The sequence below is a fragment of the Diceros bicornis genome, chromosome 5 (assembly GCF_020826845.1).
Source record: "Diceros bicornis minor isolate mBicDic1 chromosome 5, mDicBic1.mat.cur, whole genome shotgun sequence".
NCBI classification, from domain to species: Eukaryota; Metazoa; Chordata; class Mammalia; order Perissodactyla; family Rhinocerotidae; genus Diceros; species Diceros bicornis.
The window spans coordinates 42,099,070-42,119,506 of NC_080744.1; the positions used below are offsets into that span (position 1 = coordinate 42,099,070).

At 55.2% G+C, this 20,437-nt stretch overlaps 1 protein-coding gene across 8 annotated transcripts in view; it reads left to right on the plus strand.

Moving 5' to 3' along the window:
- The window catches only part of DUOX1 (dual oxidase 1), a 32,797-nt gene that overhangs the window by 10,369 nt on the left and 1,991 nt on the right, over positions 1–20,437 (plus strand). For 2 of the 8 annotated variants that reach the window (XM_058541483.1, XM_058541487.1), the window contains 20 exons: positions 961–1,136; positions 1,346–1,464; positions 1,987–2,124; positions 2,819–2,932; positions 3,955–4,154; positions 4,776–4,961; positions 7,049–7,274; positions 7,543–7,636; positions 7,918–8,093; positions 9,976–10,045; positions 10,471–10,596; positions 11,185–11,363; positions 11,633–11,863; positions 12,684–12,783; positions 13,051–13,100; positions 14,514–14,641; positions 17,792–17,945; positions 18,370–18,602; positions 18,853–19,011; positions 20,162–20,317. In XM_058541483.1, coding sequence (XP_058397466.1) covers positions 961–1,136; positions 1,346–1,464; positions 1,987–2,124; positions 2,819–2,932; positions 3,955–4,154; positions 4,776–4,961; positions 7,049–7,274; positions 7,543–7,636; positions 7,918–8,093; positions 9,976–10,045; positions 10,471–10,596; positions 11,185–11,363; positions 11,633–11,863; positions 12,684–12,783; positions 13,051–13,100; positions 14,514–14,641; positions 17,792–17,945; positions 18,370–18,602; positions 18,853–19,011; positions 20,162–20,317 — 3,015 coding nt within the window. The other 6 variants (XM_058541485.1, XM_058541488.1, XM_058541486.1 and 3 more) reach the window with 6 other exon arrangements.

Genomic DNA, 20,437 nt, shown 5'->3' on the forward strand with positions numbered 1-20,437 from the left:
CTAAAAGGGAACGTTTATGCAGGGATTTGATTTTTAAAAACTTTTTTTAGCTCTAAAGAATAGAAACCTGGGGCCGGCCCCGTGGTGTAGCAATTAAGTGCGCGCGCTCTGCTGCTGGCGGCCCGGGTTCGGATCCCAGGTGTGCAGGGATGCACCGCTTGTCAGGCCATGCTGTGGAGGCGTCCCACATAAAGTGGAGGAAGATGGGCACGGATGTTAGCTCAGGGCCAACCTTCCTCAGCAAAAAGAGGAGGATTGGCATGGATGTTAGCTCAGGGCTGATCTTCCTCACACACACACAAAAAAGAAACCTTTTCTTTCTTTCTTTTTTTTTTTTTTTGTGAGGAAGATCAGCCCTGAGCTAACATCCATGCCAATCCTCCTCTTTTTGCTGAGGAAGGTTGGCCCTGAGCTAACATCTATTGCCAATCCTTCTCCTTTTTTTTTTCCCCCCAAAGCCCCAGTAGATAGTTGTATGTCATGGTTGCACATCCTTCTAGTTGCTGTATGTGGGACACAGCCTCAGCATGGCCGGAGACGCGGTGCGTCAGTGCGTGCCCGGGATCCAAACCTGGGCCACCAATAGCGGAGCGTGCGCGCTTAACCGCTAAGCCACGGGGCGGCCCAAAAAGAAACCTTTTCTAACACATCATTCTACCATTCGACTTTTGCACTGATTTTGACCCTTCAACTTTCATACATTTTCAAGAGCAAGTTACAGTTAGGGAGCTGACAGCCTATTGTATTCCAACTTTATAAAAGAGGCAGGTGAATCTGTGAGGGAGTCCCCATAAAGGAGTTAACTTATGTAAAGCACTCAGAGCAGAGCCTGGGGCAGAATAAGTGAGTTACTGTCACTGTCATTTGTTATTATCTCTGGGACTGATCCCTGGGGACCACCTCTTTGCCTGAGGGTGGGCACTGGCTCCTTGCACTCACTCCTGTCCCTTCTTGGCCCAGGTGCTGGAGGCCACAGCTGCCTTATACAACCAGGACCTCTCCCGGCTGGAGCTACTCCCTGGGGGGCTCCTGGAGAGCCACGGGGACCCCGGGCCCCTCTTCAGCGCCATTGTTCTCGACCAATTTGTGCGGCTGCGGGATGGTGACCGTTACTGGTTTGAGAACACCAGGAATGGGTAAGGCCTGCCTGGGCCCCCACCTCAGACTCTGCCTCAGCCTGGGCCCCGGACTCTCTGCCTGTGAACAGCCCCCAGGGGACCTTGATTCTCAGCTGGCTCCACCCTCTACCCAGCCCTTCTGGGTCTCTTTTCTCATCTGGGTCCCTGGGTCGGGGAGCCAGTATTTCTCTCTCATGGCAACAGCTCCCTACCTCTGCCACCCCCAGGCTGTTCTCTGAGGAAGAGATCACAGAGATCAGAAACACTTCCCTACAGGATGTTCTAGTGGCCGTCACCAACGTGGACCCCAGTGCCCTGCAGCCCAGCGTCTTTTTCTGGCATGATGGTGCGTGGCCAGGGGGTGCTTGGAGGGGTTTGGCCTCATCCCTTCTTAGCTGTGGGCTTGGTTCAGTGCAGCTGGATGGTAGACTCCAAGCAGGGAGGGAGCTATGGCTGTGCCCTTGGGAACTTTGGTTCTGGGCACCAAGGTGGCCACATACACCTGTGTAGGTTCCCCTCTGCAAAACTCCAAGAGTGGAGACTGAGTGAGGGCAGGACTGAGTGAGACTCAGAGAGACCTGGTGAGGAGGCACACATTCGGCTGGGATGGGGCTGGGGGTGGGAGTGGGGGTGTACATATGTGCATGTGAGGGAGAGACAGAGGTTGAGGTTCATTTTTGACTCCACTTGTTACCCAAGTAGGCAAACGCCACATTCTTGGTACAATGGGGCAGGGGTAAGCAGCACCCCCCCCCATCTAATACCCAGAGCCACCCCCTACTTCTGCCACCCTAACCTCCTCAGTGATCCTGTGCCAGAGTCTGTGGCCCAGCACCCCCCAGGACTCTAGCTTCCTCTGCCTCCCCAGGAGACCCCTGCCCGCAGCCCAGACAGCTCAGCACTGAGGGCCTGCCAGCCTGTGCTCCTCCCGTCATGAGGGACTATTTTGAAGGCAGTGGATTTGGCTTCGGCCTCACCATTGGGACCCTCTGCTGCTTCCCCCTGGGTAAAAGTGATGGGCAGGGTGGGGTTGGGTGAGAGGTGTAAGCTAGGGGAGGGGGTTTGGGGTGGTTTCATGTATGACAACCAACCATGCAGAGTACTCTTCCTCTGGGCAGATGAAGAAAACATCAGAGCAGAGGGGGACATGAGAAGTGTCTGACCTGTAGATAAGTCAGCTCCAGGAAGAATTGCCTCCCTGTTCTCCCCCCCACCCCGCCCAGGGCTCAGATTGATCAGGAGCCATGGGAGTGCACAATCCACAGCTATCTGGAGGAGCCTAGGGCTGGGGAACTGTCAGAGGCAAATCCCTGCTTGAGAACCAGGGCTGGGAAGTAGTTGCTGGGGCAAAGGCTTGGGACTTAGTCTTTGGCATGGGTGTGTGGGAGTCGACCAGCAGCCTGGCAGAGTGGCTCCAGTCTGTGGCACAACAACTCTGGCCTTAGTCTCTGGCTGGGAAGGGACCTGAGTGATGGAAGCAGGAGAGGCTGCACAGTCATCTTAGATGCTACCCAAAGCTCTCCATGGGAGGCAAAGTGCTTCCCCCTAGGGAGCTTCACAGTTTGAGACAGTTGAATGGGCCAACCTAGGAGGTGGGGAACACAGGGGATCTTGCCAAGGAAAAGAGTCTGGGAAGGGAGCCACTGATCTCCCCAGACCCCCACCTTCCTCTGAGCATCCTACTGCCTCTGCCCTCTCAGTGAGCCTGCTCAGTGCCTGGATTGTTGCCCAGCTCCGGAGGAGAAATTTTAAGAGGCTCCAGGGCCAGGGCCGCCAGAGCATCATGTCTGAGAAGCTCATGGAGGGCGCGGAAGGTAGGCCTGGGGCTGGCCAGGGTGGTGGTGGGGAGGACAGGACTCAGGGCTACAGCTCCCACCTCCACCTCAGCAGCAGAAGGAGAAGGCCTCCCTTTTCCAGGCCTTGAGGCAGGCCGGGACAGGGGGGCAGAGCCACAAGGGCATTAGTAAAAGTTGGACCTGGAGTCCCCCAACCCCATAGCTCCTCTCAATGGTCCCAAAGAAAGGGGATGTGATAGACTCATGGAGGAGTCACAGGACCCTGCCTACATTTCCCAGGGTTACTATGACTCACAAATCCTGAGCAGTGCTGCTTTGTGGCATCCCACATTGGAATTTCAGGCAACAGAGAAGTAAGTAATGAAGGTCTAGAGTCAGACTGAGGATTGGAATCTTGGTTCCACTACTTGAGCTATGGGACCTTAGGCAGATTTTTTTTTTTTTTGTGAGGAAGATCAGCCCTGAGCTAACATCTGCCAATCCTCCTCTTCTTGCTGAGGAAGACTGGCCCTGGGCTAACATCCATGCCCATCTTCCTCCACTTTATATGGGACACTGCCACAGCATGGCTTGATAAGCGGTGAATCGGTGCCGTTGGTGCGCGCCCGGGATCCGAACCGGTGAACCCCGGGCCGCCGCAGCAGAGCGCACGCACTTAACTTCTTGAGCCACCAGGCCGGCCGCTTAGGCAGATTTTTAATCTCTCTAAACTTATTTTTTCTTATCTGTAAAATAGAAATAATAATAGTATTTACCTCATAGGTTTATGAAGATTTAATGAATTAATTCATGCAAAGCACTTGGGACAGTGTTGGGCGCATACTAAGCACTTAGGAAATGGTAGTTCTTCTTCTCCTGGGCTAGAGGCCCAGCAGGACTGTCGGGGCGGGGGATGACCCTCAGGACCCAAGAAGGGGCAAGGAGCTGGTAAGCCTTGCTCTATCTAACTCCAGCCCTGAGCTGGCCTTCTTCCTCCAGATGTGCCTCCAGCAGGGTGGGCCATAAAGGGCCCCAGCTGACCCAGCCCCGTCTCTCTCCAGCGTTGGAATGGCAGGGCCGCAAGGACCCCTGCCGGCGTGTGCTCATGCACTTGCAGCCCGGGCAGATCCGCGTGGTGGACAGCAGGCTCTCTGTGCTCCGCACCATCCAGCTTCGGCCCCCGCAGCAGGTCAACCTCATCCTGTCCAGCAACCGCGGACGCCGCACCCTGTTGCTCAAGATCCCCAAGGAGTATGACCTGGTACGGCCCAGCTGGCCCCTGGCTCCTTGTCCATAGCCACAGCCAGGGAGGCAGCCAGGTGGAGGGGAAGGGGGGTTTCTGGCTGCTAGTCCCTGACTGTAGTAGCTGACAGAGAGAGAAACTTGAACACGTTTCTCCTGCTCTGAGCCTGCTGGATGACATGATCTCCACAGTCCTTTCTTACTCTTGCAGACACAGTCTGGCATCTCCCTTTCTAAGGACACCCTGGCAGGTCCTAGCTGGGAGTCCTTGGAAGAAGCTGGGCCCTCTTTCCTGTCCCCTGAGTTCAGGATCTAATGAATTGCTAGAGATTTTGGAGAGGGGTTCAAGCAGAGGCTGATCTTCTGCTCTGACTCTGTCTGGCTCTCAATGCCCTCCATCCTCTGGCCTCCCTGCCTTCCCCTCCCTTCTCCAGTATGGAAGAGAGAGGGAAGAATGGCTTTGTACACGTGCCTTTGAATGCTACCTCTGCATCTGTAAGCAAGCCACTTAACCCCACTGAGCCCAGGAGATAACAGTATCTCTTTTGCAAAGGCACACTTTCCAGAGCTCCCCCAACAAAATTCTTGTAAAGCTCCTGGCCTTGACAAATGGTTGCTGTCCCCACTGCCACCTCCGTAGGTGCTGCTATTCAACCTGGAGGAAGAACGGCAGGCACTGGTGGAAAACCTTCGGGGGGTTCTGAAGGAGAGTGGGCTGAGCTTCCAGGAGTGGGAGCTGCGGGAGCAGGAGCTGATGAAGGCAGCTGTGACACGGCAGCAGCGGAGCCACCTCCTAGAGACCTTTTTCAGGCACCTTTTCTCCCAGGTGCGTATGTTGGATCAGATCTGTCCTTGCATGTCTGCCTGTGGTGGTGACTCCAGGGAAAGTCAGAAGCCCTGAGTTCTCAGCTAAGAATCAGCTCTACTGCAAATTTGGCCAAGTGGCCTGACCTTTCTGTAAGGAGATGCTCCTGCCTCCATCCCAATCCTGCCCCGACCCGTGAGGCTCCACGGGGGCAATGCCCAGGAAGGGACTTAACTGCATGTCACTTATCTCTCTCAGGGCTGCCCAGACTTTCTACCCTCACTCATCTTATCCTGCCCAAAAGGCTGCAGAAACCTAGGGTGAGACAGGCATTGTGGGGCAGTGAGAGCCCCTCCTTGGGGGAGTACAGCTGCCAGAGCCTCCATGGGGCATTAGTGCCTACCTTGTGACTTCTGAGAGCTATTGGGAGGATGTGGGGAGACAAAATAGGCAGAGAAATGCAAGGACTTGAGTCCATATCCAGCATGAAAATAAAGGCAGCCTGGGAGCAGAACAGTGGAGAGAAGCTTGGGAGATAGAAGATAAATACAGCACAGGCCCCGCTGAAGGAGTTTATCATCCCACTGGGAAGATGGAACATGCACAGAAAGGAAGATAACTGGCAAAGAACTGCGGCTACAAAAGTGCTGCAGGAAACAAGTGGTCTCGGAGTTCAGAGAAGGTAGTGAGGCTTCAGGCTGGTGTAAGGTAGTGGCGGAGGTGAGATTGGGCAAGGACTCAAAAAAAGTTGGAAAAGTTTTGGCTCGGAAAAAAGGAGCAGGAAAGACTGAGCAGAGGTGCCCAGTAAAAAGGCACAAAATTAATATTTGAGAAGGAGGAGCAGGGTTGACTGGCTGGGGAGAGGATGCATGAGGGAAGCTACTGTTTAATGGTCATGTACTATGTGCCAGGCACATGACTTATGTCATTTATTCCTCAAACAAGTTGAACTTGAGTATCAGTAGAATGGAGGCACCCCCAGCTGGGGTGACTCATTGCCAGGGCCCAGGCAGGACCTGGGCACCTGCCCTCAGTTTGGGGTCTGTGAGGGCTGTGGTAACTCCCTGTGGTGAGGGTGAGGGTGTGCTACCATATTCTGAGGGGAGCTGCAAATCCTTTCTATTTGCACAGTGCTTTCAGCCTTCAAAACATTTCCATACAACCTCTCTTGTTGATTCTCACAATAACCCTGTGAGATAAGTAGGGCAGATGAGGAAATGCAGGCCAGACAATGCAGAGATTTGCCTGAGGTCATGTAGCGAGCAGTGGCAGAACTGGGATGTGAACCCTGGTCTCTTGCCTCCAGCCCCACGCCCTTTCCACTGAAGCACCTTGTTTGAAGCAACAAGGTTTACCTCGTGAAACCATAGCCAGGCTTGGACTAGAGGGCCCCAGTTGACAGGCAGGAAAGACAGGTGCGTGGCCTGCGACCTGCCTGCTTCCCTTGCTGTCTGTATTCCTTATGCTGGTGCAGCCCCTGGGTGGGCTGGAGATGCCCCGTGATGAGAATTCCCCTTTCCGAAACCCAGCTGTTTCTTAACCTAGCTGAGGCTTTGTCTCAGTCAAAACTCCATGGGATGTGAGTAAGAGAAACCTGCTCAAGCTGGCATTGACAAAGGGTCAGTTGACTCTGAGGATATAGTGGTGTCTCAGAATTCCAAAGGGCGGACTGTGACCTGGCCTGGAAGGGACCAGGAAAGGGAGAGCTATCAGCAAACAAGGCCACCCCCCTCTCAGGCTGCCTCCGTTTTCTCTGTGCCTCTGCTTCCCTTGGTCTCCGTGTCTGAGCACTTGGAGGAACAGGGTGGTGCACATGTTCTCTTTTCTCGTGCTCAGGTCAAGACAGACTTGAGACCTCTCAGTCCCAATTTCCAATCTCCTGCTTGGATCAAGTGTGCATCCCTGGTCCAGTCAGCTAACGCAGAGGGCCAGGGCTCTGTAGAACAAATGGCCCCAGGGACTACCCACAATGCTGATGGGGTAGTGCTTAGGGGAGGGGGGTACTGGGAAAACACCTTAGAAGGTGGCTCCTACAAGCCTCAAGTGGCCTTCAAGTCAAGGAAGCCTTGTCTCCTTCTCTCCCTCCCTCTGGTGCTGCCCGAGTGCAGGTCCTGGACATCGACCAGGCGGACGCAGGGACCCTGCCCCTGGACTCCTCACAGAAGGTGCGGGAAGCCCTGATGTGCGAGCTGAGCAGGGCCGAGTTTGCTGAGTCCCTGGGCCTCAAGCCCCAGGACATGTTTGTGGAGTCCATGTTCTCTCTGGCTGACAAAGACGGCAATGGCTACCTGTCCTTCCGGGAGTTCCTGGATATCCTGGTGGTCTTCATGAAAGGTGGGAGAGGAGGGAGTGATTGTCCAGATAGGAGAAATGGAAGGGGCTGGAGACTGAAGCAGGAGTGTAGCTGACCTTGGAGATGGGGAAGCACTGGGGCCAGGTGTCCAGCCATGGCAGACATCTGGGAGTACCCAGATAGGGGTCAGGAAGCAGAGCAACCCCTTGCTGTGTCCTGCAGTGGGTCACACTGGTGTGAGGCCCCTTTTGGCCAGTCTGGGGTTTAGGCAGATGGGCTGGGGCTCTCATGGGATCCTCCTTCTCCCAGGCTCCCCTGAGGAGAAGTCTCGGCTTATGTTCCGCATGTACGACTTTGATGGGAATGGTCTCATTTCCAAGGATGAGTTCATCAGGATGCTGAGGTTGGTCCTATGGGACAGCCAGGAGAGTGGGCCAGAACAGGGACTGCTGGGGGAAAGAGGTGGGACATGAAGGAGGGAGCACGAGGGTAAAGAGCAGGGGCTTCCTCCTTCTCACCCATATAGCCAGAGACCATTATAACTAGGAGGGGGCTTGGGATTTGGCCAGTCGAGGCCCTTCCATGTGGGCTCTGATGGCCTGCTGGGATGGCCACTGGGCCCTTGTGTCTGGGCCTCAGGCCCCTTATCAGGGCCTGATGGTTCCCCTCCCCCCCCGGCCCCAGGTCCTTCATCGAGATCTCCAACAACTGCCTGTCCAAGGCCCAGCTGGCTGAGGTGGTGGAGTCCATGTTCCGGGAATCGGGCTTCCAGGACAAGGAGGAGCTGACATGGGAGGACTTCCACTTCATGCTGCGGGACCACGACAGCGAGCTCCGCTTCACACAGCTCTGCGTCAAAGGTGGGGCGGCCTGGTGGGCAGGGCTGACTATCCATTAGGCACAGCAGGCACGTGCCTAGGGCCCACATACTTTTAGGAGCCCACAGAAATGTTTTAATTTCTTTTAAAGTCTGAAGACAAGAATGAATATAATAATAATAATAATAATGTATCCAGCCTGGATTATATTCTTCTTTATACCAACATAATTGTAAAATATAATTTTTTTTAATAGAAAAAGGGGCCCAAGAAGGCAACAGTGCCTAGGGCCCCCAAAAGTTATAATGAGGCCTTGCTGCGGGGGAGGGCAGCATGTGGTGGGGGTAGGGGGTGGCGGCTGGAATTCTGCTTCCTTTCTTCCTTTGGGCCCTTGTGGCTCGTGCCCAGGGCAGGGGGGAGACTGTTTCCTTGTTACAGCCCTGCCCAGGCCATACCCACCTCAGCTGGGGTGTCTGGTTGTGGAGGGTGCTCTGGTTCTTTTTGTCACTTTTATGCTCTGGAGGAGGGCTCAGCAAATGTTTCCTGAGTGCGTGGAGACCCACTTCTGTTGTCCCTCCCCCTACTTCCTGCCGGACCTGTGTCTGACGCAGGTGGGTGGGGACTAGAGTCAGAGGGAGGAGGGGGCAGGTAGCAGGCAGGGGCGCTGTCTGTGGCCTGCTCTGAGCTGGTCTGGTGTCTTCACAGTTTGGGATTCTCACTGGGGCATGTTGAGACCAAACCCAGCTCCTCCCAGGATTATGAGAATTGGGGGGAGCTGAGCAGCCCAGATGGGGCAGAGGGGCGAGTTAGACAAGACACAGCTGGGCCTCTCTGGGGCGGGAGGTGGGTGGAGTTGGTAGAGTGCAGACCCGGCACTCCTGATTCTGCAGCTTTCACCTTTCCCAGGCAGCCAGGGCAGCGAGCACCTGGGCCTGAGGGCAGAGCAGGGCAGGTGCCTGGAAGGGAGCCCAGGCCAGAGTTGGGAGCATCCAGACTCGGGTAGAGGGGAGGACCAGGTTTGGGGAATGAGGATTAAGTAGAAGGTTAGCATTGAATACTATTTTGTTTTGCTTTTCATTGTTGTTTCCTCCAAATTTTACTTTGAAACATTTTAAACCTACAGAAAAGGTACAAAACTAGTACAAGGAGCATCCCTTTACCCTTCACCTAGATTTGCCATTTGTTACCATTTTGCCACAATTGCCATTTGCTGAACCATTTGAGAGGATAGACATCTATACTTTGTGTTAAACACTCTGATTTCCTTAAATTCAGCTTAATCACTTTTGGCCTCTGGGCTACAGACCAGGGTAATCTTTGGGATTGGTGTAGTACTTGGAAGTGACCTGGAGATTCCCAGGCCTCCTATGAGAACCTGGATTTACATGCAGCTCAGTCCTGCCCTGGCCCTCAATGCTCAGCCCAGACGGGGAACAATGGGCAGCTCCTGGGAGGGTCCCCGCCCCCCACCAACAACATTTTATTATGAACATTTTCAACACAGAAAAGTGGAAAGAATTTTATAGTGATCTCCCATATATGTACCACCTACATTCTACATTTAACTCCTTAACTCCTGGGAGGTTTTAAGCTGGAGGGTGTTTAGCAGGGTTTTTGTGGCAGAAAGGTCTTAGCAAGCAGGTTGCAAACACTTCCTGAATTCTACCCTATAAGCCTGATACCAGTCCCAGGAGTGGGACTGAAGGTGGGCACACACTCAGGGGAGCCTGCCTGGCCAACTTTGTTTCAGGCCTTCTCCCTGCCCACCCGTGGCTGGGTCTAGTTCCCATTGGTGGCATGGGCTGGTGCTGGGAACCCAGAGGCACGGTACTAGCCAGGGACCCCCTACAGTGCTGTGCCTTTGAGCTGGGTCCTCCTGGGCTCTGGGCCCCGCACTGCTCCCTAGGCTGGCTCTGCATTGCAGGGGTGGAGGTGCCTGAAGTCATCAAGGACCTCTGCCGGCGAGCCTCCTACATCAGCCAGGAGAAGATCTGGTGAGCCCCCATCTGGGAATGTTGGAGGCAGGGCTCGGGTCGGGGATTTGCCTTTTCTCTCCCCAGAATGATGGGATCAGGGCCCCCATTAGCCCATGCAGTGCCTTCATGCAAATTAGAAAAAGGCACCCTTTACTCTGGGCAGACAGCCCTGTAGCAGGGAAAGCAGAGAGCCTGCTGGATTCCAGCACTCACCTGCTGCCTGGGCCACATGCCCTTGTGAAGGGCACAGCTGTATGTGATGGCCTTGGCCGGGACCCCAGGATGCGACTCAGTCTCTCGCTAGGTCTCTGTGGGAGTCCTGCTGTCCCTGGCTGAGAGCTCTGACCCTGCCTCAGCAGAGTGGGTCTGGAGGCAGACCAGGGGCAGCAGAGGACCAAGTGGCTCAGGTGGCCAAGGTCCTATCTCCCACATTCCTGTCCTAGTCCCTCTCCCAGAGTGAGTGCTCGCTGTCCCCGCAGCGATGTCGAAGTGGAGCTGACACCACAGGGACTGCGGTGCCCCATGGACACAGACCCTCCCCAGGAGATTCGACGGAGGTTTGGCAAGAAGTATGCCTGCTCCTCCCCTTAAGCCTGGGCAGTTGATCCATCCCTTCGGCATGCCTACTTCGATTACGTGGTGCCAGGCACTGTGCTAAGCACTGAGGGTGCAGGTGGGATGAATAGTCCTTGCCCAAGAACGTCACAGTCTGATGAGATAGTCTGGTACATTGATAATTACAGTGTCCTACTGATGAATGTTATAATAGTGGTAAGAGCAAGGACCTTGAGGACTCAAGGAAGTGCTCACCTTTGCCTGGGAGGTCAGGGAGGGCTTCCTGGAGGATGTGTCTTTTGAGCCTCCAGTAAAGGGTGAGAACTGGTGGGAGTTGGGAGCTACAGACTGGGAGTGGAGAGAGCTGTCTAAGTGTGAGTGGCAACTGGGGTAGATGGAGTGTATCCCTTAGGATGAACTGTCCAAGTGACCACTTCCGAGGCTGTCCCTACACTGACAGCCTGCTTGGGGACTGTGGTATAGCTTTTGAGGTCTGAATCCTGCTTGGCTTGAGTAACTTGACGCCTCTTGCTCACCTCTGGGTAGCTTGGCTGCACTAGCGTTGGTTCCTTAGCTGAGAGCCAAGACTTCCTGTCTCCCAGGGTCACGTCGTTCCAGCCCCTGCTGTTCACGGAGGCTCACCGAGAGAAGTTTCAACGCAGCCGTCGCCACCAGACGGTGCAGCAGTTCAAGCGCTTCATCGAGAACTACCGGCGCCACATCGGCTGCGTGGCCGTGTTCTACGCCATCGCGGGTGGCCTCTTCCTAGAGAGGGCCTACTGTGAGTGACAGCCGCAGGGGGGACAGTGCTTGCAGTAATTGACAGCCCTGGGGGCGGGGCCTGCAGTGAGTGACTGCCATGGGGCGGGGCGTGCAATAAGTGACAGCCCTGGGGGCAGGGCCTCCTGTGGGGGCTTGGAGCCTGCTTGAATGTAGACGGCGGGGGAGGCCCGTCGTGAGTGGTGCCGGCCAGCGCCGGCGGTTGGCCTGTGTCAGCAGCGCTCTGTCCTCTGCACCGCTCCCCGCTTACCTGCCCGGGCCCCTCCGCAGACTACGCCTTTGCGGCCCACCACACGGGCATCACAGACACCACCCGTGTGGGCATCATCCTGTCGCGGGGCACGGCCGCCAGCATCTCCTTCATGTACTCCTACATCCTGCTCACCATGTGCCGCAACCTCATCACCTTCCTGCGGGAGACCTTCCTCAACCGCTACGTGCCCTTCGACGCCGCCGTGGACTTCCATCGCCTCATTGCCTCCACTGCCATCGTCCTCACAGGCAGGGCCTAGAGTCCCTGGGATTCTTTCCATGTCTTCCCGCCCCCTACTGGCTTCCCCTCCCTGGAGAACCCCCTCCTCTCTACCTGCACTTAACTTGAATGTAAGTCTGGGATGTCCTCATAAGGATGGAGGTGTCCCCAGCAGTGAAGTAAGCCCAGGAGCCCCTCACTGCCCGACCAGTGCCTCTTCCCACACTTTCAAGGCCACTTCACCAGCTTCCAGCTGATAAGTTACTAACACCCCAGAGTGAGTGCACATAATGTGTAATCTCTCCCAGTTTTTACATTTTAAAACATAATTCTGTGACAGAAACCAAAGGAGTGAACTCCTAACGGTATAATTTCAGACTATGTGGTTGTGTTCTTGGATGGTGTGTATACGGACCATGGGGAGGAACAGGAGATTGATTAGAGATCAGAAGTCAAGACCCCAGTGCCTGCCCAGTGGCATAGTGGTTAAGTTTGTGCGCTCCGCTTTGGCCGCCCAGGGTTCAGAGGTTCGGATCCCAGGTGCAAACCTACACACAGCTCATCAAGCCACGCTGTGGTGGAGTCCCACGTGCAAAATAGAGGAAGATTAGCACAGATGTTAGCTCAGGGCCAATCTTCCTCAGGCCAAAAGAGGAAGACTGGCAACAATTGTTAGCTCAGGGCCAATTTTCCTCACAAAAAAAAAAAAAAAAAAAGTCCAGACCCGTAGGGTCCTTCTTCAGACCCCCAACTCTGGCTGGCCAGAGTCCTCCACTTTGGGCTAAATGGGTTGAGCACCACCACTAGGCTGCCCCCAGGCTCACTCCCACCCTGTTTGGTCTTCCTTAGTCTTACACAGTGCAGGCCATGTGGTGAATGTGTACCTGTTCTCCATCAGCCCGCTCAGTGTCCTGTCCTGCCTCTTCCCTGGCCTCTTCCATGACAACGGGTGAGTGTGTGTGTGTGTGTGTGTGTGTACGTGTGTAGTGCGGCGGGGGAGAATTCTTTGCAGGTGGCAAGAAGCAAATTCTCTTGTCTCAGAGGAGAGTGTAACCTTCTAGGTTATATGACAGACAATAACCAGCCTGAGCCCCCCGCCACAAGTCAGCAGAAAGGGAGACTGGTGGTTGGGTTGGGGTGCCTCCTCTGGAGGGTCCTTTCTGGAAGTTACCGACATCTCCTCTCAGGATCCTTCCTTGCTTTCCCTTCCCCACAGGTCTGAGTTCCCCCAGAAGTATTACTGGTGGTTCTTCCAGACTGTGCCAGGTGAGAGCCCTCCCTGTTCCATGAATTTCTGGGCCTGGCTCTGAGCTCCAGACTCTGTGTTCTGTCTGCCACGGGGCAGCCGAGTCACACTCACTTGCCTCTCACGCTGAGCCAGGCCCTGCCCTGTGGCCCTGAGGACTCTCCTAGGCAGTAGGAGACCCTGCTTTCCAGTCCTTCTCACAGGAGCTTGGCTGGGCCCCCACCCCAACCCTGAACAAGTTCCTCCCTCTGTGGAATGGGAGTGGCCCCCCTCCCCTCTCCAACACACACAGCTACCATGACAGTGCCCCAGCTGCATGGGGGAGGGACCAGGCTCTTTGTGGAGCCAGGCAGAGCCCCCCCCTTTGTAGTCTGTCTTGACAAGGGCTGTTTAGGGGCATCTTTCTAACTCCCCGTAATCTCCCACTTTAGAGCTATTAGCTGTGAATCTATTCAAACACTTCTTGAACCTATTTATATTTTCAGTTTGTTTCCTCCTTGGGGTAACACGTTTTCTACACTCGCTCCTCTCTGTGAAACACAGCATGGTTTTCCTTATTTTTTTAATCCTAAAACGTTCTGCTTTGAACTTCAGAGAGTGCTTGCTAATTCCTGCGCACTGGGATTTAATGGATAAGGCTGTGTTTATGCGCTGCTCTCCGCTCAGGACGTTACAGGCTTTAGTTAGATCCCTTCTTAACCTCTGCTTTTCCATACTGCAGGGCTCTGATCTTCCTAATTTCTGTCTCTCTCCTTCTTGATCCCTTGAGGGGCCGTTCTCTGGCTCCCACATTCCTGCCCTGGCTTCAGCATCGCCCTCCTGTGTCCCCCAGGCCTGGGATCCCCTATGAGAGGAGAGACCCCCCCACCAACTCTGGGCAGGATGCAGGGGGCTCTTGTGGTCGCACTCACTTGCTAATGGTGCCAGTGCTCATGCTGTGTGCTGTGGCAGCCAGGTGGAATGCTGTAGGGACATGGATCAAGCCTTGACTCTATGAGGGCAGGGCCTGTAATGTCCAGAGTCTGACTCAGAGGGCCCAGAATGAATACCCCATGCATTCATTCATTCAGCACACATTTATGTAAGGCCCACAGTGGGCCAGGCCCTACACTAGGCACTATGATTCAGTGATGAACTAGCCTAGCCTCATCCCAGTTCTTGTGGACCTGAGAGTCAGGAAAGTGACAGACATAAAAATAGATAATGACACAGGTACTTGAAAAATAACATCATGACAAGGTCTGTGAAGGACCAGTAGGATCTGTTGAGATGAAAGGTATCTGATCAGTGGCGGGGGGAGAGGAACAGATGCGGGTTCTGTGCTTTCCCCACACCCTCAAAGGGCAGTGGACCCAGGATAAAGGGGACCTTGACCCCTGGCAGCCTTAGGACAGCCCTGCTCCTCTGCCCTTCATCCCATGTTCATTGTGCAGGCCTCACGGGGGTCATACTGCTCCTGGTCCTGGCCATCATGTACGTCTTTGCCTCCCACCACTTCCGACGCCGCAGCTTCCGGGGCTTCTGGCTGACCCACCACCTCTACATCCTGCTCTACATCCTGGTGAGGGCTTTCGGCTCTGAGCCGAGCTACTGGGGTCTGGGCAGGACCATCCCAGGGGGGAAGTGAGGGCTGAGACATCAGTTCCCCATCCCCTTAGTTATTTCAAGTACCCTCTTTGCTTCTCACTTAAAAGATGGGGTTATAGTAGGGGCTCTCGGGTAGACTGAGCCCAGTATGCGGCACTGGGGAGGGACTCCTGGGCATGGGCTGTGCAGCAGCAGCCCTACCAGGCTGATCTACGTTCACCGCAGACACCCCTGCATCATTTCTGCCCAGCTGCTCTTTCCCCACTTTGGGTGGCTGGTTTGGGCTCCTGGGTGGACTGCCTACACTCAAGCGTGCATCACTCGTTTAATTGATTTCTGCCACTTTTGTTCTGATCCTGTTTTCTGGGGTGTTAGCCACCCCACCCAGCTAAGTGCCACCTGTAAAGTTAATGAGCTTACTCAAAATGTCTTCACTTGGACTGTTGATAAAATGGATGTTAAGCTCCATCTGTCTCTTTTCCTTCATAACCTGGGCTCCTGCCTCCCATCCTTCACATTCCCTCCCTTCTGTCCTGCTCCCTTTACCCTTCCCTGGCTTTGTCATCAGCAGGTTAGTGCCAGAACTAACTCTGGTCTGTGCCCCTGTCATGGCTCTGCTTGGTCTGCCTTCCTCACGGACACAGGCAGTTCCCCAAAAGGCACCCCAAGGGCCTTGCTGAGAAGCTAACCTAAGTCCCAAGGCCCCGAGGTCCTCACTGATGATAGCTTGACTGCCAGCATTCAGAAGCGCAGAGCCCACATGGCTGCCCTCCCTGTCACCTGGCTCCAAGCAGGTGACACAGGGGTCTTCCTTGTCTTGAGACAAAGGGAGAGAGCCCGCCATTGCCTAGGTCAGGCTGGCACCTGTGGTTAGCCCTGCCTCCTCCCGGGTGTGGGTCTGTTTCCATCTTGCAAGAGACTTGGCACTTCACGATTCTGAAGATGACTACCCAGCCTTGGCTTAGGTTGTTTCCTAGAACCCTTGACGTTTGTTTCCAAAGAAATCTCTACCTTCTTTGGAAGCTGTGACTAATTTATCCCTCCCTCTCCACCGTCCCAATAATGGGTGGAGCCCTGGGTTACTGTTTCTCTTAGGGGTGGAGGTGATACTCTTGCTCCTGGTGAAAAAGCAGCTTCTTTGAACTAGATGGGACACTCAGCAGAGTGTCCAGACTGGCCCCATGTGACCAAGACCCTTTCTGATTTATCCCTGAGTTTTGGGGATAACTGGGGTTCAGAGCCGCCCTTCCTGCCAGCAGGGAAGTCAGCAGCTCAGAAAGGTGCAGGCCCTTCTGGGCAGTCCTAGCCCTGGCAGCTTGGGGGTGTTGTACCTGGGGGGAGATAGGGGCCAGAACACCCACTTCCTTCCCATTTATCCCACGTGTGGCCACTTGACTTCAGGCAGAGAAGTTTCAAGTCAAGGACCCCAATGTGGAGTAGACACTGGGGAAGGATGTGCAGGCCCTGATCCAGGCTGGAGAAGGCAGGGCTAGCACAGCAGAAGCTGAGCTGGCGGGCTGTTCCTCCAGCTCCCCTGCTCCTTGGCCAACCATGAATCTGCAGCAGCTTTGTGGTTTAAAAGTAGAGCCAACACCAAATGAGGCCTATAAACAGAGGAGTATGAGGTCACCCTGACATTGTTCTCAGCATGATTGGATGCTCAGAAAGCCTCAGGGGTAGGCGTGGGCTCCACAATGAAGGACAAACTTGGAGAACCAGGAGCCAGTTCAAAGAACACCCCAGAGAGGTTTAAGTTAGTCTTGTGGGGAGAGACTCAAGAATCCAGGAACACTCAGCTGAGGGAAGGGAGAGCTGCCTGAGGAACCGGAGTTCAGTTTCACAGTTATCTGTGGAGGGTCTAGTCTGTACTAGTTCTATGCTAGGTCCAGCAGAGTAGGGGAAGACTCGGAGCTCTGCCCTCGGGAGCTTAGGATTCACTGCAGAGATAAGTGCTGTGCACCTGAAATGATCAAAATGAGCAGATAATATAGGACTAATTGTGAGCTAAGTCTTCCAACAGTACATTACAGGAGCTCAGGGAAGGGAGTTTCATTTGCACCAAACTGGTTCAGGAAGACTTTGGGGAGAAGATGGGACTTGGACCAAGCTTTCAGGAGAGAGAAGCTAAGGTGTGACAGAGGGCAGAGTGGAAACTGAAGGGCATTCCAGGTAGAAGGAAGGTTCTGAGCACAGGTACAGAGCTGGGAATGATGATGGAACATTCAGAGCACGGAGGAGACAGGTCTGGCTGCGGATGGCCACAGGGCGCCAGGTGGTGGCAGGACATGGTGGACCTGTGCCGAAGCTGAGGGACTGTGGCTCAGCTGAGGCCACACCATGTGGGAGAGGTGGGAGAGTGTAGAAGGAGAAAAGCAGAGGGTGAAGAAATCAGGCTTGGGCAACACCAGGATTAGGGGTGGGAGAAGGGCCCGAGCCAGGCAGAAGGTGGAGGTGAGCGGCCCAAGAGGGAAAGGGGGAGAAGCAGTAGAGCCTTGTTGCAGAAGTGGCAGGAGGGCGTGGTGGGAGGGTGGGAGCGCATGTCGTCTGAAAGGAGACCTCAGGGTTTGGCCATTCGCGAGCAGGTCCTGAGGAGAGATGGAGGCAGGAGCCAGACCGAGCAGACTCAGGAGCAAGCAGGTGGGAAGAAGGGGCAAGTAGTGTCTGACCATGTTAGACCAGCCCATCGGCGAAAAGAGCAGAGCTGGACAATACCTGTCAGTTATTTCATGGTAAAGGGGGACTGGTGAGGTGTTCTTAGTCTCCACAGGGAGAGGAGAAATTGGGGAGACTCCTTCATTGACTCAATGGTTATTGAGTGTCTCCTGTGTGCCAGGCAGAAACCGCTAGGAGCTGGGAGTATGGTGGCAAACAAAATGGACACGGTCCTCCCTCCTACAGTTCAGTGGGGCAAACAACAACAAACATGTCAATGAACAAAGAAACAAAAGTATTGTGGATGGAGTTGGGAGTGGTTAGGTTTTGGAACCTGGAAGGAGCGTGGCACACAGTGAGGCGGGGATTGGATGTGCAGTGGGGGAAGGATACAGGGGTCTCAGGCCCGAGCTGGCCTCAGACCCTGTTGTGGGTGTGGCGGGGTCTGAGCTGTACTCTTCGCTCTATCCAGCTCATCATCCACGGCAGCTTCGCTCTGATCCAGCTGCCCCGTTTCCACATCTTCTTCCTGGTCCCGGCACTAATCTACATGGGGGACAAGCTGGTGAGCCTGAGCCGGAAGAAGGTGGAGATCAGCGTGGTGAAGGCGGAGCTGCTGCCGTCAGGTATAAGTTTACAGGCTGTCAGGGGACCAGACTGGTGGTACTGAGGAAGCTGGCAGGGCAGAGGCAGAGTCTGGACCTTGCAATCTCCTGGCCTGGCCCAGTGGAGTTGCCAGGGGCCCTGGGGTGTCAGGGACAAGGGAGCTGGTAAGAAAAGCTCTTTGCCAGGGGACCTGAGCCTCTCTCACAACAGAGAGAGGAGGAGCCCAGGCCAGGCTGCCCCTTGCCCTGCTGCCCACCAGCTGCAGTGCTGCCCAGTCCCTCCTCAGGGTGGACATGCTTGAGGTGGGTAATGACTTCTGATGGGGGGAGGCCTCCCTTGTCATATTCCAGAAGCAGAGCTGCGGCGGTAGGTGGGAGAACTCTCTGGAGGCCACATTGTTACTGGGTTCAGCCCAACAGCATCCCACCCACCTCCCCTCCTCAGGAGTGACCCACCTGCAGTTCCAGCGGCCCCAAGGCTTTGAGTACAAGTCAGGACAGTGGGTGCGGATTGCCTGCCTGGCTCTAGGGACTACTGAGTACCACCCCTTCACACTAACTTCTGCACCCCATGAGGACACGCTCAGCCTGCACATCCGGGCGGCAGGACCCTGGACCACTCGTCTCAGGGAGATCTACTCACCCTCAACTGGCGACGGCTGTGCCAAATACCCAAAGGTGCCCAGACCCAGGCCACATGTGCCACATGCTCCCACATGCTCCCACATCCCCTATCAGGCCTTGGCCCTGCAGCACCAGACTCCCCACTGTGTTCCTCCCCTCCCCCCATCCAAAGACTGGTTGTTCCAGATAATGCCACTGTCCCCTCAGTTCCCCCTCGCTCCATAAACAGACCTGCTTTTCCTGCCTCCCATTTCTGGCTTCAGAACTTAACTAGCTTAACTCAAACCTACTCCCCCCTTTGCAGCTGTACCTCGATGGACCATTTGGAGAGGGCCACCAAGAGTGGCATAAGTTTGAGGTGTCAGTGCTGGTGGGAGGGGGCATTGGCGTCACCCCCTTTGCCTCCATCCTCAAAGACCTGGTCTTCAAGTCATCAGTCAGCTGCCAAGTGTTCTGTAAGAAGGTGCGTGCCCCCTCCTCCCACCAGCCCATGCCCCCTGCTCCCTATCACTGTGTCCAATTGTGCCTGTCTCTCCTGTCTCTGTTCTCAGCCTCCCTGATCTGGGCAAGGCCAAGTTGGCCTGACCCCAGGGAGATCAGGATATCCCCAGACCCTAAAGGACAGAGTTGGTTTGCTGATACCCCCAGCCTTTTTCCCTCAGTTATGGGGTACCCCACATAGGATTTGCTTCTGGGAGTCCCTCCAGGCAGGGTTAGAGAGGAGTGAAGTTTCCCTCTTACAGAGGAGGCCAGCACTGAAGCACTGTCGGGCTGGGGGAGGGAGGGCACACGTGGGGTGGGGCACAAGCAAAGCTGGCTCTGCTTTCAAGGAGAAGAAGAGAGGAGGGGTGAGGCAGGGCTGGGGGCCAGGTTGGCTCCAGGAACACAGCCCAGGCCCTTAGGCCCCCTCTACACCAGGCCTCTTTGCCCCAGCCTGGACCTGGTGGCAGGCCCCTGCTTGTCTCTCGGGGCTGGGCAGGTGAGTCAGGGGCACAGGAATGCAGCAGGCAGAGGCCTAGCCCATATGCTGTCAGCATTCCGAGGGTGACAGATAGCTCCCCTGCTCCTCTTTCAGTGCCAGCTCTGCATCTGCTTCTTAACCCACGCAGCCCTGCTTCTCCTCATCAGAAGCTAGAGATGGGTCCCCCCAGGGGGGCTTCCATCCCCCTGGTCTCTCTTTGAGCCCATTCTCCTCTGTTCCAGGTAGCCAGCTGGGTCTTCCCTGAGGCTATTCTGTGACACACCCATAGTGGAACCCTCTCTTTCTGGGCTAGGTTTGGGTGGGAGCCTTGCAGCCTGAGGAAGGTCCAATGGAGGGAGTGGCAGGGCGGGCTTAGCATGAAAAAGCTGCTTCCCACCCCATCAGCTCACTTGACAAGGGTCCTTTCTAATTGCCCCAGGCTATTGCTTACTTTCACTTCTCCATGTCCTGGGGCAACTCCATCTCCTACCCCAGAGCCTGGCCCTGTGGCCCCATACACTCCCTCTTCCCAGGCTATCTAGGGAGAGGCACAAGCTGGCCCAGACCAGAAGAGTTCTATTGATGTGGAAATCCCTGGGACATGGGGAGCCTGAGATGAGCTAGGTCCTAAGCTCCAGCCATGTGTCCCCAGATCTACTTCATCTGGGTGACACGGACCCAGCGGCAGTTTGAGTGGCTGGCTGACATCATCCGGGAGGTGGAGGAGAATGACTGCCAGGACCTGGTGTCTGTGCACATCTATATCACCCAGCTGGCTGAGAAGTTTGACCTCAGGACCACCATGTTGGTACGTCAGCGCTGGCCAGGCAGGGAAGCTCAATGGGTGTGTGCCCAGGCAAGATGGCCAGGGCAGGTGGGCGGACTGCCAGGCTCGGTTGGCAGCGGGCACAGAGCTGGTGGCCCGTAT